This window comes from Cherax quadricarinatus, chromosome 5 (genome assembly GCF_038502225.1).
Source record: "Cherax quadricarinatus isolate ZL_2023a chromosome 5, ASM3850222v1, whole genome shotgun sequence".
NCBI classification, from domain to species: Eukaryota; Metazoa; Arthropoda; class Malacostraca; order Decapoda; family Parastacidae; genus Cherax; species Cherax quadricarinatus.
The window spans coordinates 71,144,017-71,159,196 of NC_091296.1; the positions used below are offsets into that span (position 1 = coordinate 71,144,017).

Consider the following 15,180-nt stretch of genomic DNA (forward strand, 5'->3'; position numbering starts at 1 on the left):
CACAAACACCTACAGAGCATGTAATGTAATATATTTCCCTCCAAGGGAGTTGCCTTGACACTAGTGAACTGTTCCTGATGCAGGAAATTGGAGCTCCCCTCCACTTCTTGGGATCAGATGTGATTGCCTCCCATTCGTCATCGTGCAGGTGCTGTGACTCTTCTGGATTAAGAAGTATCTGCTCATAAATATAATAATGAAAAGATTTAGCCCTATTTTCTGGCAATGAATTACTTAAACTAGAGTATTATTTTGTTTTTTCTCAGTTTGTACACTGTTATGTTTGTAATGTACACTGTGAAAACTCAGTATTTTTTAAAATATGCTTTACATATTGTTTTGGTTTATAGTGTTGTATTTTAACAATATACCATGTAGGGTCAACATTTTGAAAAGGTGACAATCATATTTTTTTTTTTTTTCTGAAATATTGTGAAAGAAATTAAGGTAGTTAATAAATAGATGTCTTTGTACTGAATGAAGTGCCAAAACTAGTGAAAAATAGTGCGCATATTTTGATTAAATTTATTTATTTAATGTGTATGGTTCACTTAAATATTTGAGTGCTTTCGAAAGTATTACTGTATATGTATTCAGAAAATTTATGCAATCACTGGTTGCAGAATAATGTGACAATACAGCCTCTCCTCACTTAGTGATGTACTTGTTTACCAATGACTTGGACTTATGACAGGCTCCCTAACCATTATGCATACCTAAATCATGCATATTAGAGTTGATTTCCTCTATTTTGTTTTCTACAATATACAGTACACTCTCATATAAACATTTAACAAATATATACTAAAAATGTTATAAATGGTACAAAGGTGACATTAAAACATTATCAAAGAGTTGATACAAACCCACTACCATTATAGTATGCTCCTTGCTTAGTGACAAATTTGTTTACCAACGTGGTCTTAATAACGGAACTCTGTCATTAAGGTAGGAATGGCTGTAGTGTCATGTGCCCTTATTTTGTGTTATAAGATAAAAAAAATAGTACTTTTTACATAAACAGTTTCAAGGTAATACTGATATTTACCAAAAACAGTGCACAGTGGAATGCCATAAATCTGGACTGGTAAAGACTGAGGCCTCACTAGACTACAAAATATCAGTTGTAGGGGAGTTGTAGCAAGAGACAATATCTCTAACTAGTGACTCATTTAGCAGGCTTGCTGATGGCTTGCAATTGTTCTCTTCTTGACTGTTGTATATAGTGTTCTGTCCAGTGCTTGAGTGGTGGATTTCTGAATTTGTTCTGACATTTTCATGTTTCCCAATTCTGACGTTTCCTGGTCTTTAACCCTCTAACTGTCCAAATGTAGATCTACGTTCGTTCGCAAAGCTCTCCGAACGTAGATGTACTTTTTTTTTTTTTTTTTTTACATTCTTTCTTAGGGAGAAAATCAAGGTTGGAGCGCTATGCGTGCAAATGTAGATCTACGTTTGGAGAGTTTAAAGGTTAAAGTCCAGATTCATGGTAATCCACTTATGAGATTTTTATTAGATTCTAAATAAAATGGCCGTCATTGTTATGCTCAATAGATGTATATATCCTGGTTACTGGCTTTTGGAGATTTTTGTGTGCTTTAATTAAAGGTGATTTGACTGTATATTGGTGACAACTTGAGCTTCTCCTTTAGTAAAACTCCTGGAATATCAATTGTGGTGTAGAAAGATAAATTTTGCTCAGATTGTTGACCATGTATTTGACATTTTCTAAAGAAATTGTATTTTTTTGTGACTGTGTACTTAAGATTGTTAGCCAAATATGTTTCTTTTGTTGTTTAATAGTTTATGCAACATTTTTATGCAGACTACCAAAGTGATAATATAGAAAGGTGGTGGAGTTTCTATTATACAGTACTTTTTAATAAAGAATAAAAGGTCAGAATGTTGTGATTGGAACAATTCACAAATAATCCACACTAATGAAAGGAAGTATATGGCAACATTTCAATCAGTCCTGCTCAAGGTAGAGGAGGGAGAGGTTCTAGTAGTAGAATTAGCAGCAACAGCAGTAATACTAGTAATGATAGTAGCAGCAGCAGCAGTAGTAATGGTAGCAACAGTGGTTGTAGTAATGGTAGTAGCTGTAATGGTAACAGCAGCAATAGTAGTAATGGTAGCAGCAGCAGCAGTAGTAATAGTAGTAATAATGGTAGCAGCAGGGGTAGTGGTAGTAATGAAGTAGGTGCACTAGTAGGAATAATATTAGTAGTAGGGAGTACAATTGTAGTGTGTGTATCAGTCGTGGAAGAATTCGTAATAGTGGTAGTAGTAGTAGTACAAAAGAATGAATGAATAGAGGAGTGGTGCAGATGTACTGGTTCATGCTGGGCAAGACTAATGAAACATAACTTTCCTCTCATAAGTGCAGATTATTTGTGGGCACTTTTTGATATAATGTATTAACCTATTAACTGTCCAAACATAGATCTACGTTCTTACCGCTAGCACTTCAAATGTAAATCTACGTTTTATTTTTCCTGCCTCCAAATTTGGCACAATTGGCCTGAGATGCCTGGTCAGCATAGAATGGGTCTTAAGACTCTGTGTGCGCAGTATTAAAAAAAATCTGAGACCGATTAGTACATTGTGGAGCACCAGTTCAACTGAGCACCAGCTAGAGCAAACCGCGGAAAACACTTGGCACTCACTGATGTCATGTCATATTAACACTCCCCATTTAAGAGGAAAGTGATGTTGACCCTGAGTTTAGTGGCTATGAGGTGGATGTGGCCACAAGTGGTTGAGGAAATATAAAAAACCTGGATAATAACCCATGTGCAGCATTTGTGCAACATCCTTTCAATTTTGGTACCACTAGTAGTGTCATTCTGCCAGAATGTCCTGTAACCTGTGCTCTAAGTAAAAAGAAAGAATTCTGGAACTTGTAATATGTGTTTGGCATGCTGGCTGGCTGGTGGCTGATTGGCTGGCCTATGGCTGATTGGCTGGCTGGGTGATTGGCTGTCTATCTCTGTCTGTCTGTTTGTATCTATCTCTGTCTGTCTGTTTGTATCTATCTCTGTCTATCTCTCTGTTTATCTGTCTCTATCTCACAGGTACACATAAATACAATTATACATAGTGTAAATTACCTAGGATAACCCAAAATATCCAGACAAAGTGCTATACTATGTTTGTAGATATAAGGCATTATAAGCATGACTGGCGAGTAATACGCACTTCACTTGATGAGGAATCATTCGTGATGAGTCTGACGACTCTGCATCGTGTTGCTTCAGAAAGACAAACACACACAGGCAGACAGAAGGACACACACACACACACACACAGGCAGACAGAAAGACACACACACAGGCAGATAGAAAGACACACACAGGCAGGCAGAAAAACACTCATAGGCAGACAGAAAGAAATACACACACAAGCAGACAGAAAGACACACACACTTGCAGACAGAAAGACAGATAAGCAGACATAGCTAGACAGAAAGACAGACATGTTTATGTGTAACAGTGAAAACAAACAAAGCCAGAGGTTCCCTGCAGCAATGCACGATCATCAAGTCTTAAACTGCTGCTGTACTGTCAGCAGTTTAGTGACACTCAGTCTTGCAACATGCTTCAAGGAGTTTCATATATACTCCGGCATGTCTAAAATATTGCTGAGACCTATAAGTACTTTGTATATATTTCTAGACATAGTAAATGGCCAAGGCAGGTGAAAATGTTCACCTGTCAATGTGTTTGTGACTATATGAGTACAATTTCAGTACCTAATATTAGTGTCAGAACAAAGGTTGGTTTTGAAATCACAAGAACTACAATAAATTGTAATTATCAGTACATAAAAATTTTATAAAATATAAAAACGAGAAAAAAGGTGTATCGGCAACACTTCTGCAAGTGGGAGGACTCCATGTTGCCGTCAGGTGAGCATCCAGAACCAACTTCGCGGTTTTATATCTCAGTAAGTACTGGTCCTAAATTTTTTTTTTTTTTTTTGGTCTTATTAAACATAGAAAATTGTCTTTTTTTTTTTTTTTTTTTTTTTTTTTTTTTTTTTTTTTTTTTTTTTTTCCAAAATATTTGGGGTACTGGGTGAGAGAACGTAGATCTGCGTTTGGACAGTTAACAGGTTAACATACCTCTTGATCCTTTTTTCCACATTTTGGTTCCATACCATCAAGTTTGTAAACTCTGTATGATATTATAAAGGTATTAAATATATTAATTGTTTGATTTACTGTATTCACATAAATTACACTCAGAATAATGTGTTTCCGAAATAAAGGTCACCTTGTACCTCCATGGCATATTCTTAAATTTCAAATAATATATTAGGCTTTATGAAGATTTTAGTATATATTATGTTCTGTGATATGCAAACAGTTCATACCAGAAGCAATTAACAGATGAATGTATTTAAGAAACATGAAATTGAGAAGAATAAGTGTAGAAGCAAGTACAGTAACTAGTTGTGTTCTTTTGTAGTTGCAGGAGCAAGGTCGTCTTCTTGCATGTTTCTTCAAGTGTTCTGCGTGCCGTAAAGAAAACCTTCTCCGTGAAGGTCTCATTAACGACATCCGTTACGATGATGGAAGTTGTTCTTTCAAATGTCGGTCATGTGGCCACCATTCCAAGATCAATGTCCAGATTTGGAACCACCTTAAGAGTATACAAGCAAGATCTGCATCAAAGTTAGGCAAGTTTAGTTCTTCTGAGACAGTATTTACTATCAGTGTTGTTTGGTTTTTTCTTTTGATCTGCTTTTTATAAGTGCACTACATATTTTAAAAGAAATTATAACAGTCTGAAGATTTAAGTACGTACTTGATTTGAAATAAGTAATATATTCCACAACTTCTTCATCCTATGATTTCATTGGTGTCTACTCCTTATAGACTCCTCACCAGTATTTACAATATTTGATATCTCTAAAGGATCTTTTACAATATCATGGATCGAACAATTCACAACTAACCACAGTTTGTAGAGAAAAGTTTGGACCATATTTTGTGGTAGGTTCTTGACTATTATTATTCCACAACTACCTTGATAATGGTCTACGACAAACTCGAACATTGTCCAAAGTTTTCCCTACAAATTGTGGGTTGGTTGTCAATCTGAAATCTCTGAATTAACATTTTCTGTTGAAGGTTATTAATGAAAGTCCTACACTAACACAGAATACTTATTAGCATTGACGTTTCATAGCATTCTTCAGCTACATCCTCCATTACTAAAAGTTATCCTTCAGTCTGTAAATTTACTTATTAATAAGGAGCTCTTATTGAAATTAATACCCATTTACTTTAAAATGAATAAGATTATTACACTAACTTGGGAGAAAATTTTTTTGTTTTTGTTTTTGCCAAATATTGTGCAGTTAAAATTATAAAGGATAAGCTACCATATATTATGTCTCTACATTTTCAAGAATGGAGGCAATATAAAACTTTAATTTTCCAGATAATTAGTACAGGTCAAAGCCCAAGAAACTTTATTACATTGTTAAAAGAAAACTTGGTGCTAGAAAAATATGTTATTTTAGCTAAGAAAACTTCACACCAGGGAAAGAAATTACATAAGCAAGTACCAGACTCTACGACAGTTCCCATTTCCTGAACAAAATGAGTACAGTCTGCATCGTAATTAGTGCAACTATTATCTGATACGTATTTCGTCATGGAAAATGCTTCAGAAAGTTTGTTTCTGTTGACTGAAGAATACAATGTAATAGTAACTAATGATATCAGCAAAATGATGTGATACTTTTTTAATGTAGGGAACTTGCAAATTATGCATAGCCAGGACATATCCCCAAGTATTCGTTCCAGGAAATTGCTTTATGAAGAAGTGATATCTCAGTTGCAGTACTTTAGAAAAAAAATTTGATGATTTCTGTGGAAATATGTGAATACAACAAACTTTTATTTTACATTGAAAACCATGGCACCAGTATTATAGTACTGTACTGTACTTTCCTACTGCAATCTACTAAGGAACTGCTGTAAGCAAAATTATTGAAACTCAAAAGTTTAGTCCTACATAGTCAATGACTAGAGAAACAAGTAATTAAGAAGCTGGTAACATAACTTTTGTTATTCTTTTGTAGGGAAGTGTGGAGTTCGAAGATTGGATAGCTACTGATGATCGCCGTGGCCTTACGTGCCCTTATTGTTCGAGGTCAACCTTCAGGAAGCATCATGATCTCAAACGCCACCTAAGGACTCACACTGGGGAAAGACCATATCAGTGTCCCCTTTGTCCCCACCGTGCTGTTAGAAAAGCTCATTTGCAAAATCATATGCGAAGCAAACATGGTGTACATGATCTGTGATAATTTCTCATAGATCGTTTGAAAAACTGAAAAAAAAAGCAAAATTAAGTAATGCTGATGTGCTTTGTATGTCCATAATAATAATCTGATTTCCATATTATAATCAAATGTGAAGATTGATTTTCTGGAAAAGACAAAAATCATGCCTCTGTTTTTTTTTTTTTTTTTTTTTTTTTTTTTTTTTTTTTTTTTTTTTTTTTTGTCGGTTTCTATGAATTTGGAAAACACAAGGTAACCAGTGGCTTGTTCTGTTCTAGGCATCGGAGCCGCTGATCTGTCCATACTGCCATAGGTCTACCTTCAAGCAGAAGAGTGACCTTAAACGTCACATCAGGAGACACACTGGAGAAAAACCTTACAAGTGTCCTCTATGTACCTATACTGCTGTGAGGAGCGACTACGTGCAGGATCACATGGCTCGACGTCATCGTGAGTCAGCTAGAAGCCGAAGACGCCTCAGTAATCCACACTGGATGATTGGCTAGTCGCATATCACAAAGAAAAAGAATATTGTGCTGAAGGCTTCTTTAATTAACAATATTCTTTTATTTTGGAAGTAGAAGCTAAGTAGTTATTTATACAGAGTTTGACAGGAGTATGTTGCTATGAAAGAATTTGTTTTCCAGTTATATATATTATATATATATATATATATATATATATATATACACACACACACACACACACACACACACACACACACACACACACACACACACACACACATACACATACACACATACACACACACACACACACACACACACACACACACACACACACACACACACACACACACACACACACACACATACACACACACACACACACACACACACATGCACAGACACGCATGCACGCACACACGCACATGCGCGCGCGCACACACACACACACATATACACATACACACAAAATGTACATTAACATAAGAACATTATTTGTGAGTGTTTTCACAATTTGCCTAATTTTCTGACATCATCAGAAATATTAATTGAAATCACTTAGTTATTCAGAGCTTAACTTGTTTTAAACAAGTTTATTTACTGTTTTTTCTATACAAGGATATGCATTAATTTTTGCTTGTGATTCTGTTTTCATTTGTATATGAGGCTCGCAACATCCATTTGTTTTTTAGTATACAATGAAATGTATTCATTTTGCTTATGAGATTTTGTTTATATTCTGCATAAGTGTCAATATCCATTTGTTGTTTAGTGTACAAGGATATGTATTATTTGTTGCTTGAGATTCTCTTTATATTTTTACAAACTGTTTCAAAAATATTCATAATAAATGTTTAAAAAGTTTACATTTGCTAATTATTAATCCAGTAGTAGACTTCATTTCAAAAGTGTTTCTTAACCCTCTGACTGTTTCGGTCATATATATATGTCTTACGAGCCACCGTGTTTGACGTATATATACTCAAAAATTCTAGCGGCTTCAAATCAAGCAAGAGAAAGCTGGTATTCCCATATGTGAGAGAATGGGACTGTGTGGCCAGTGTGCACCATATAAAAAAATCTTGCAGCACGCAGTGCATAATGAGAAGAAAAAAAACTGACCGTGTTTTTGGATCAAAACGCCGAATTTGTGGTGTATTTTCATATAGTATTTATGGTTGTATTCTCGTTTACTTGGTCTCATTTGATAAAATTGAAAACATATTATAGAAATAGAGGTGATTTTGATTGGTTTTACAATGAAAAGAACCTTGAAATGGAGCTCAAAGTAGGGGAAATGGTTGATTTTTCCCGATGTTCAAAAGTAAACAAATGATGTCATTGTCCAATAAATGTCCAACTAGCCATTCTAATATGCAGTCATGAATGGGTTGACATTATTTATGCAATTATTACAATATTGCAATAGTCTGCATAACAGCAAATCTTCTATTTTTTGTTTGAATAAAAATTCAAAATAGAAAGCAAGAGTAATATCAGAGGGGCCTTAAGACGTGACTGATGAACAAAGAAAATGTTATTTTAGAGCCAGGAATGTCTGCATTGTTCATTCTGGACCCTATTTTGAAATTGGCTTATTTTTTAATTTGTATTAAATTGGCTAAATTGCAAATTTCTGACCATGTTATTGGGTATTTGTAATTGGTAAATGGGCAGTTTCTTGTACTCAGTCGATAGAACAAATGGAATTCTGAAGAAATAGCTATGAGTCTGGTCAACGGGAACAATGGAATTAGCTGTTAGCTGAAAATAGGACTCAAATTGGGCGAAATTGCCCATTCGTAAATATCACTGAGGTCTCTAACTTTGTTAGAGCGTAATTCTGTAAGTTTTCCATCAAATTTCGTTCTTTTGGTGTCGTTACTGTCGGGAAAAGATTCTCTTACCATTTCATAAGAAAAAAAATTTTTTTTTTTTCTTCTCAAAAATTTTTCGATACCAGAAGACACCTCAAGATTTGGGGTTGCGACAGTCAAGGGGTTAAATTGTTACCACATTGTATAGGTTAAATGGGAAATCTCAAACTTTTGGCTAAGAGTAAAGTATATTATTAATTTTTAATGCTTATTATGACTGAAAACTGCTGGTTTTCATAATAGGCATAATTGAAATGATTTAAACAATGTTAACATACAATCACATTACATTTTACATCACGTTTTGGTTAAGCTTCCAAATTATTTGTAGAAATACATTATAATGTCTTCAGCAAAAGAGTGTCGGCAAGTATTTTTCACATTGAAGGTTCAATCTCTTGTGAATATTAGGGTAGTGACAGTTGTCGCATGACTGGTTCTTTGATGGCCACTAAGTACAGTGGTCCCACGCTTTTCGTAGTTCTCGGCAATCATAGATTTCGGAAATCATAGGGGTATTTTCCTATAAACATGGGCTCGCTTTTCATAGGTTGACTCGCGAGTCGTAGTTCGTCCGGGACGTGTACCCATGGCGTGAGCTGGGGCGGCAGCCAGTCTGGCATTGTTTACCAGTGAGTGAAGGTCCCCTCACGTGCTCCAGCGAAATATTTCATAATATTCCATTTATTTTAGTGCTTGCAAGTACTAAATAAGCTACCATGGCTCCAAAGAAAGCTCCTAGTGCCAAGCCTGTGGTAAAGAAGGTGAGAAATACGATTGAATTTAAGAAAAACATCATTGAACAATATGAAAGTGGTACAAGTGCGGCTGAACTGTCCAGGATGTATAAGAAACCCTACACAACCATATGTTCCATAGTGGCCAAGAAAAAGCAAATAAAGGATGCTGTTGTTGCAAAGGGGGTAACTATGCTGACAAAAATGAGATCACCAGTACTCGAAGAGGTTGAGAAGTTATTATTGGTGTGGATAAATGAGAAATAATTAGCAGGAGATACTCTTATGACTTCGATTATTTGTGAAAAGGCTAGGCAGTTGCACAACGATCTGGTAAAGAAATTGCCTGAAAATAGTGGTGATGTGAGTGAATTTAAGGCCACAAAAGGTTGGTGTGAGAGATTTAAGAACCGTACTGGCATACACAGTGTGGTAAGGCATGGTGAGGCTGCCAGTTTGGACCACAAGGCGGCTGAAAAATATGTGCATGAATTCCAGGAGTACATAGAGGCTGAAGGACTGAAACCTGAACAAGTGTTCAGTTGTGACGAAACAGGCCTCTTTTGGAAGAAAATGCCAAAGAAGACCTTCATTACACAGGAGGAAAAGGCAATGCCAGGACACAAGCCTATGAAAGACAGGCTGACGCTAATGTTCTGTGCTAATGCTAGTGGGGATTTCAAAGTGAAGCCATTACTAGTGTACCATTCTGAAAAACCCAGAGTGTTCAGGAAAAACAATGTTATGAAGAGTAAATTGTGTGTGTTTTGGAAATCTAATAATAAGGCATGGGTCACGAGGGAAATTTTCGTCGAGTGGTTCAATGAAGTGTTTGGCCCTAGTGTGAAGGATTACCTCCTGGAAAAGAAATTGGATCTCAAGTGCCTCCTAGTAATGGACAATGCACCTGCTCATTGTCCAAACTTGGATGACCTAATTTTCGAGGAGTTTGGGTTCATCACAGTAAAGTTCTTGCCCACGAATACCACTCCTCTCCTCCAGCCCATGGACCAGCAGGTCATTGCAAACTTTAAAAAACTCTATACCAAAGCAATGTTTCACAGGTGCTTGACTGTGACCACAGACACTCACTTGACCCTAAGGGAATTTTGGAGAGAACGCTTCAGCATCCTCCATTGCATAACCCTTATAGGTATGGCTTGGGAGGGAGTGACTACCAGGACTTTGAACTCTGCCTGGAGAAAATTGTGGCCAGATTGTGTCGACAAGAGGGATTTTGAAGGGTTTGGGACTGTCCCTGATGAGCCTATGTCTGTTGTAAAATCAATTGTGGCACTGGGGAGTTCCATGGGGTTGGATGTGAGTTTGGAGGATGTGGAAGAATTGGTGGAAGACCACAACGAAGAGCTCACCACTGAGGAGCTGCAAGAGCTTCAGCAGGAACAGCAACAGATCGCAGCTCAGAATCTTGCTGCAGAGGAGGAGGAAGAGAGATGGAAGATGGTGCCTTCTTCAGAAATTAGAGATTTTTGCTATGTGGGGTAAGATGGAAAGATTTATGGAGAAGCATCACCCTGACAAGGTTGTTGCAAGCCATGTTGGCAACATGTACAGTGACAAAGTCTTGACCCATTTTAGGGAAGTTTTAAAGAGACGCCAGAAACAGAGCTCTCTGGACAGTTATTTTGCGAGACAGGACTCCAGTGACTCTCAAGGTGGTCCTAGTGGCATTAAGAAACAGAGAAGAGAAGCAACCCCAGAAAAGCAATTGGTACCTGAGGTGTTGCTGGAAGGGGATTCCCCTTCCAAACTATAAACAATCCACTCTCTCTCCTCCAGTCTCCCATACACTAAGAAGAATCTCCAGTAAAGGTAAGTGTTATGCTGTTAATGTTTCATTCATCATTTCCCATTGTATTGTTTATGTGCTACATGTATATTTCATGTAAAAGTTTTTTTTGTTTTAATACTACTGGGTGTCAGTAACATTAATTGCATTTACATTATTTCTTATGGGGAAAATTGATTCGCAAATCGTAGATTTCGTTAATAGTAGCAGCTCCAGGAACGGATTAACTACGAAAAACGAGGGACCACTGTATTCCTAACAGTATATTATTTGATGCAAAATACTAGCTACAGTAGCCTATAAAAATAAAGATTGTATTGTTATCCTCTTGAAATACGGATTTGCAAAAATAAATTGTTCAGCATTTATAGATATAAACAAATTTTAAATATTTACAATGTACATTGCCAGTAATCTTGGCACTTACACGATAAAAAATTAATCAGATAACAGAATGGGTGGAGTTCAAACCTATGCAGTTGTCTTAACCCTTTGACTGTTTCAGCCATATATATACATCTTAAGAGCCAGTCTTTTGGACGTGTATACTCAATAATTCTAGCGGCTTCAAATCAAGCAGGAGAAAGCTGCTAGGCCCATATGTGAGAGAATGGGTCTGTGTGGTCATTGTGCACTGTATAAAAAAAAACCTGCAGCACGCAGTGCATAATGAGAAAAAAAAATCCGACTTTTTGGATTAAAACGCCGAATTTGAGGTGTATTTTCTTAAAGTATTTATTTAGGGAAACCGGTTATTTTCATATAGTCAGACTTGAGTCCTGGAAATGGGAAGTACAATGCCTGCACTTTAAAGGAGTGGTTTGGGATATTGGCAGTTTGGAGGGATATGTTGTGTATCTTTATACGTATATGCTTCTAAACTGTTGTATTCTGGGCACCTCTGCAAAAGCAGTGATAATGTGTGAGTGTGGTGAAAGTGTTGAATGATGATGAAAGTATTTTCTTTTTAGGGATTTCCTTTCTTTTTTGGGTCACCCTGCCTCGATGGGAGACGACCGACTTGTTGAAAAAAAAAAAAAAATTATGGTTGTACAGTGGACCCCCGGTTAACGATATTTTTTCATTACAGAAGTATGTTCAGGTGCCAGTACTGACCGAATTTGTTCCCATAAGGAATATTGTGAAGTAGATTAGTCCATTTCAGACCCCCAAACATACACGTACAAACGCACTTACATGAATACACTTACATAATTTGTCGCATTGGGAGGTGATCGTTAAGCGGGGGTCCACTGTATTCTCATTTTTTTGGTCTCATTTGATAGAATGGAAAACATATTACAGAAATAAAGATGATTTTAATTAGTTTCATGATGAAAACGACCTTGAAATTGAGCGCAAAGTAGTGGAAATGTTCGATTTTTACCAATGCTCAAGAGTAAGCAAATCAAACCACATGTCCAATACACATCAACTGGGGAGTCTAGTATTCTTTCACTAGTGCACTGATATTATTTATACTATTTTTACAATAATGCAGTAGACTGCATAACAGTAAATCTTCTATTTTTTGTGTGAATAAAAAGTCAGTATAAGAGGGGCGTGGAGACGTGACTAATGAACAGAGGATATGTTATTTTAGTGCCAAGAATGTCTGTATTGTTTATTCTGGACCCTATTTTGAAATTGCCATCTTTTTAAATTTGCATGAAATTGGCCAAATTGCCAATTTCTCACCACTTTATTGGGTAGTTGAAATCGGTAAATGAGGAGTTTCTTGTGCTCAAGTGATAGAAAAAATGGAATTCTAAAGAAATAGCTATGAATTTGGTCGACTGGAGTAACGGAATTAGCCGAAAATAGGGCTCAAAGTTGGCGAAATCACCAATGCGTATACATCACCGAGATCGCTAAATTTGCAGGAGCGTAATTCCCTGAGTTTTTTATGAAATTTCGTACTTTTTGTGTCATTACCATTGGGAAAAGATTATCATTTCATAAGATTTTTTTTTTTTCCCAAAAATTTTTCAACATAGAATGACAGTTTCAGAAATGGGCTTGCAACAGTCAAAGGGTTAATGCAGTTTTATGAGCCATGATAAAAGGTTGTTGCACTAAGGTTCAAAATGTGTGCTTGCTTTATGCAGTTTTGTTTGGTGCAAATTCATTCATGTGCTGGAAACCTATTTATACCAGTAATTCACTGTTTATTGTTCATATTTGCCTATATGTGATTCCCCCATGGATCAGTTTACATAGACATTGATGAGAAAGAATGCAGATTTGGTTGTGGGAAATCCAATGAACATGTCTTGAATGAAATCCTATCGTTAATTTTCAACTTAATTATTGTCTGCCAAGTCTAAAGAAAATGGACACCAGATCAGATGAGATGGGTTTGTACCATACAAAGTCAGGAAGGACTAGGCTAGGAAGAGGAGAGGAGAGAGAGAGAGAGAAAGAGAGTTGTGGGAAAATAAGTATTTACCAGTTCATAACTTTGGCACTGTAATCCAAAAACAGGCTGTGTAGTTGGTGGTTTACATAAGAGGGAAGGTAATTTTAAGGTTACATTTGTTTTTAAGTTTAATTTACTTTTGGAATATGGCTGTTTGGTTCCTATCTGCTTTGTTCCTTAGTGAAAATAGGTAATAGGATTTTGTGATGTATTTTAAATTACAGTGGACCCCCGGTTAACGATTTTAATCCGTGCAAGAGGGGTAATTGTTATGCGAAATAATCGTTATGTGAATGAATTTTCCCCATAAGAAATAATGGAAATAAAATTAATCCATGCAAGACACCCGAAAGTATGAAAAAAAAATTTTTTTTACCACATGAAATGTTAATTTTAATACACACAAACTGAAAAAGGCATGCACAATTACATGACACTTACTTTTATTGAAGATCTGGTGATGATTGATGGGATGGGAGGAGGGGAGAGAGAGTGTTAGTGTTTAGAAGGGGAATCCCCTTCCATTAGGACTTGAGGTAGCAAGTCCTTTTCTGGGGTTACTTCCCTTCTTATTTTAATGCCACTAGGGCCAGCTTCAGAGTCACTGGACTTCTTTCGCACAAGATATCTGTCCATAGTGGCCTGTACCTCTCGTTCCTTTATGACTTGCCTAAAGTGTTTCACAACATTGTCAGTGTAATAATCACCAGCACGGCTTGCAATAGCTGTGTGAGGGTGATTTTCATCCATGAAGGTTTGCACTTCAAGCCACTTTGCACAGATTTCCTTTATCTTTGTAGTAGGCAACTTCTTCAATTTCTCTCTCCCCTCCTCTGAACCAGTTTCCCCAGGTCTGGCCTCTTGCTCTTGAAGTTGATCTATCAGCTCATCAGTGGTTAGTTCTTCATTATCCTCCTCCACCAACTCTTCCACATCCTCCCCACTAACCTCCAACCCCAAGGACTTTCCCAATGCCACAATGGATTCCTCAACTGGAATAATCCTCTCAGGGTTAGCCTCAAACCCTTCAAAATCCCTTTTGTCTACACATTCTGGCCACAGTTTCTTCCAAGCAGAGTTCAAGGTCTTCTTAGTCACTCCCTCCCAAGCCTTACCTATAAGGTTTACACAATTGAGGATATTAAAGTGCTCTCTCCAAAACTCTCTTAGAGTCAGTTGAGTTTCTGAGGTCACTACAAAGCACCTTTCAAACAGAGCTTTTGTGTACAGTTTTTTGAAGTTTGCAATAACCTGCTGGTCCATGGGCTGCAGGAGAGGAGTGGTATTAGGAGGCAAAAACTTCACCTTAATGAAGCTCATGTCCCCATAAAGTCGCTCTGCCACGTCTGTAGGATGACCAGGGGCATTGTCTAACACCAGGAGGCACTTAAGGTCTAATTTCTTTTCAGTTAGGTAATCTTTCACATTGGGGGCAAATGCATGGTGTAACCAGTTATAGAAAAAGTCCCTAGTGACCCATGCCTTACTGTTTGCCCTCCACAGCACACACAAATTATCCTTGAGGACATTCTTTTGCCTGAACGCTCTGGGAGTTTCAGAGTGATACACT

At 36.9% G+C, this 15,180-nt stretch overlaps 1 protein-coding gene across 1 annotated transcript in view; it reads left to right on the forward strand.

Annotated features, from left to right (window-relative positions):
* LOC138855294 (tigger transposable element-derived protein 1-like) overlaps positions 1-14,947 on the forward strand; it is a 17,087-nt gene extending 2,140 nt beyond the window's left edge. Inside the window, exons 1-3 of the mRNA XM_070103965.1 lie at positions 1-4,683; positions 6,097-6,369; positions 6,579-14,947. The exon at positions 1-4,683 is cut by the window's left edge and continues 2,140 nt beyond it. Coding sequence (XP_069960066.1) covers positions 9,667-10,887 — 1,221 coding nt within the window. The 5' untranslated portion in view covers positions 1-4,683; positions 6,097-6,369; positions 6,579-9,666 and the 3' untranslated portion in view covers positions 10,888-14,947. The remainder of the gene's footprint in view (positions 4,684-6,096; positions 6,370-6,578) is intronic.
* Positions 14,948-15,180: the final 233 nt, after the last annotated feature.